The sequence below is a fragment of the Berghia stephanieae genome, chromosome 11 (assembly GCF_034508935.2).
Source record: "Berghia stephanieae isolate SIO BIC M18660-M18661 chromosome 11, UCSD_Bste_1.3, whole genome shotgun sequence".
NCBI lineage: Eukaryota > Metazoa > Mollusca > Gastropoda > Nudibranchia > Aeolidiidae > Berghia > Berghia stephanieae.
Window position 1 is genome coordinate 10,156,348 of NC_088370.1, and position 3,451 is coordinate 10,159,798.

At 35.6% G+C, this 3,451-nt stretch overlaps 1 protein-coding gene across 1 annotated transcript in view; it reads left to right on the forward strand.

The window, feature by feature from the left end:
* LOC144956550 (uncharacterized) overlaps nucleotides 1–2,816 on the forward strand; it is a 4,332-nt gene extending 1,516 nt beyond the window's left edge. Inside the window, exons 2-5 of the mRNA XM_078887121.1 lie at nucleotides 1–7; nucleotides 370–813; nucleotides 1,441–1,690; nucleotides 1,910–2,816. The exon at nucleotides 1–7 is cut by the window's left edge and continues 249 nt beyond it. Coding sequence (XP_078743247.1) covers nucleotides 1–7; nucleotides 370–813; nucleotides 1,441–1,690; nucleotides 1,910–2,503 — 1,295 coding nt within the window. The 3' untranslated portion in view covers nucleotides 2,504–2,816. The remainder of the gene's footprint in view (nucleotides 8–369; nucleotides 814–1,440; nucleotides 1,691–1,909) is intronic.
* The last annotated feature ends 635 nt before the right edge of the window (nucleotides 2,817–3,451 follow it).

Genomic DNA, 3,451 nt, shown 5'->3' on the forward strand with positions numbered 1-3,451 from the left:
TTGGAAGGTGGGTTTTGTTTTTTGTTTTTGACTGACAATGTTTGTAGAAACTAAAGCGAAAGAGTAATTTATATATAGGAGTAGGAGGCAGGTGAATACACACACACACACACACACACACACTCACGCACAATCATATATATATATATATATATATATATATATATATATATATATATATATATATATATATATATATATATATATATATATATGGGCGTACTACACAACACAACATACACAGTGATCAGTTCGAATCCTTAGTTTGAATTCTATAATTAAATGCTGAGAGCAATTATGATATCACTTTTGCATCCTTCCCTATATGTTATTTGTGTTTTCTCTTATTTGTATCGCCTATCTTTTCAGGTTTGTCCTCAATGTCTTAGCTGCACCACTGGAACCCTTGAGCGCTGATGTGGACAAAGTCCAAAGTTACCTCTTGGACACAAGATTTTTGTCTGTCACAAACCACACAACCGTTGCGACGGCCATAATTGAATGCTTAGTCTCCACTGGCATCAAGTTTACTGACGTCGTCACCGTAAACACAGACAATGCAGCATACATGAGGAAGGCTTTCAATGATGTATTGAAAGGGCTCATGCCAAATGCTACGCATATCACATGCATGGCTCATATCATGAGCCTAGTGGGTGATGCCTTCAGAAAGCCCTTCAATCGCACCAACAAATTCGTCAAAGCTGCAAATGCGATATTTTGGAACGCCAATGCCAGAAAGGCAAGATATCTGCGATTCCTGACACCACTCGTCAAATCTCCAAAGATGCCTCCAAACCCAATCGCTACACGGTGAGATTTTGAGAATTTTCCTTTCTTGGTCATGATTCATCTGGGTCTTTAAAAAAACTTTTTTCACCTAAAGGTGACACATTGTTAATATTGGATATTGACAAATAGGAGGGTCAGTCATTCTTATTACCTAATTTGATATGTTAGTAAACATATTTAGTAGTATCATGTTACAGTTATAGTAATCTGCTCCCTTTTTTTTTGTTGAAAAGATGAGCTTTAATTAAGTATCTGACTGGGAAAGTGCTTGCTATGGCTTAATAGAATTGATTATTCCATTATGTTATCTTTTTAGATTGTCATCATTTTTTTATTTCAAAGTTAGTTTGCTTTAACCATTGATATAAGAAAATGCACTAGAATTTTTAAAAATAAATATTGGAAGCTATCTTGCACAATTATTTCGGGGTAAAGTAAGAGGGTCATAGTCAACCATTAAAGTCAATGCCTAACATTAGTCCTCACTAGGTCAAGTCATATGATGATGGTAAATTCAACAGACTATACTATAAGGCCAAAAACTGATAGATTAAGTAGGTATAATGTTATCTTCTTTTCAAATAAAAATTCAATTTAACAAATGAATTAAAAATGCATCATTTCTTTTACTTCCTTTTCAAAATCCAGATGGAATTGTTGGTTTGAAGCGGTCTCATACCATGAGAAAAATTTGCAGCACTTTGCCACATTCATTTCGAAGGAAATGGAGCACTGTGGGCGCACGGCTCCAGAGTCGTTAGTCTACTTGAATGATATCCTCTGCTCGGTGTCGGAGCGCCAGTTAATTCAAGCAGAGATGAGCTTTATAATCCAGCAGTCTCAGTCCATCGTTGTAGCTACTGATGTATTCCAAAGCCAACGTCCAATCGCCATGACAGTAAATATTCATTTTCTCCTCCTACCTTTAAATCTTATTTTATAAGATTAAGAGCAGGTATCATTATTAATGAAACGATTCCATCTTTGTTGAAACTCTGCCTTTGGACACAACATTATAGTTGAATGTCTTTGACTAGAGCAAGAAAAGAATTACAAAACAAAAATACTTTCTTATGTTTTTTAATCCTTGCCTTATTCTTATTTCTATTTTCACCAGGCGTGGTCAAAGCTCATGGAAATTAAGGACCAGTTTTCATCTTGCCATGTGACCCTACAAGATGTAGAAAGACACTGTCCGCATGACCTGGACCAACATCTCAAGCTTCAGCTCCAGGATAGTTTTTGTCAAGCTTTCTCTTTGGCCAATGAAAAGCTTGAGAAATATTCATCGACGGAAGGCCAACCAGGGATGGAATTATTGAAGGAGATACCTTTCTTCAATCCTTGCAATTTAGTGTTCATTGCTGACTCTGATATTGATTCTTTGACCATTCCTGGTATTCATGAAGTACCTCGTGTAGAAGTACTTCGATATAAAGAGTCTCTTGGTCCAAGAGCAGTGTCGGCATCTGGAGGCATTCCACTTGATCTGACTGTTTTTTGGAACAGTGTTAGCTCAGATGTTCCCCATCTTGCTACGCTGGCAAAGAGATACATATACACCTGCCTTAATTCTGCTGATGCTGAGAGGTCCTTCTCCATTTATAATCTTGTATTTTCAGACAGGAGAAGGCGGCTCAACGAAGCAAACTTAAAGGCTTTGGTGTTCCTTTATTATAACAGTTTTATTTCCTATGAATATCTTGTTTAATTAAATTTTGATACCTCTCTTTGCAGGTTTTTCGTACTTTTGTTTTGATATAAGATTAAGATTGATGTTTTAAATCATTTTTCATTCTGATCTGCACCTGAGTGACTTTTGTGTGCATCTTCAGATCATTGTAGTATTTGGGGTCCCCGGGAACGAAAAAAAGTTATCCGATTAGTTAACAAAATTTGCAAAATTTGGCAATTTTTACGGCAAAATGTGGCAAATTTTTCTATTTTTTGTGGCAAAATTGTCATTTTTTTGTGGCAAAATTTGGCAAAATTTGGGATTTCAAATGGCAATTTTCCGCGATGCCAGGTTATCGGTAGATAGGGAACAAAAAAAAAAAAAAAAAACAACCCCCCCCCCCCCCCCAAAAAAAAAAAAAAAAAAAAAAAACAAAAAAAAAAAAAATAAAAACAAAAAAAAAAAAACAACAAAAAAACAAAAAAAAAAAAAAGAAAAAAAAAAAACAAAACAAACAAAAAAAAAACCTGGGTTTTTGTTTGTAAAATCTGTTTGTTTGGAGAGAGAGAGAGAGAGAGAGAGAGAGAGAGAGAGAGAGAGAGAGAGGTGGGGGGGGGGGGGGGTAATAATAAAAATAGAACCCTTGGACTTAATTTGTTCCGACTACTTTTTGAAGAAAACATATACGATAACTGACGCAATCTTCAAAGATGTAAATACTGTGTGTTAATTGACTAACCCAGGACTCGTACTGAATATTATATTAAATGAATGCATGGGCGGTGCCGAATGTGTTTTCATAGGTATAGATACCACTAACCGAATTTTAAGATTGGGTGCATTCATTTAAACGGTTGACCATTCCAACAAACTAAAAAATCAATACTTAACTTTTTTCTTTCTTCCCCTTACTTCTAACCGTCTGCACGGTTCATTAATTATGGTGCACTCGCCTCATGTACCGGATATAATGTATTTGAATGG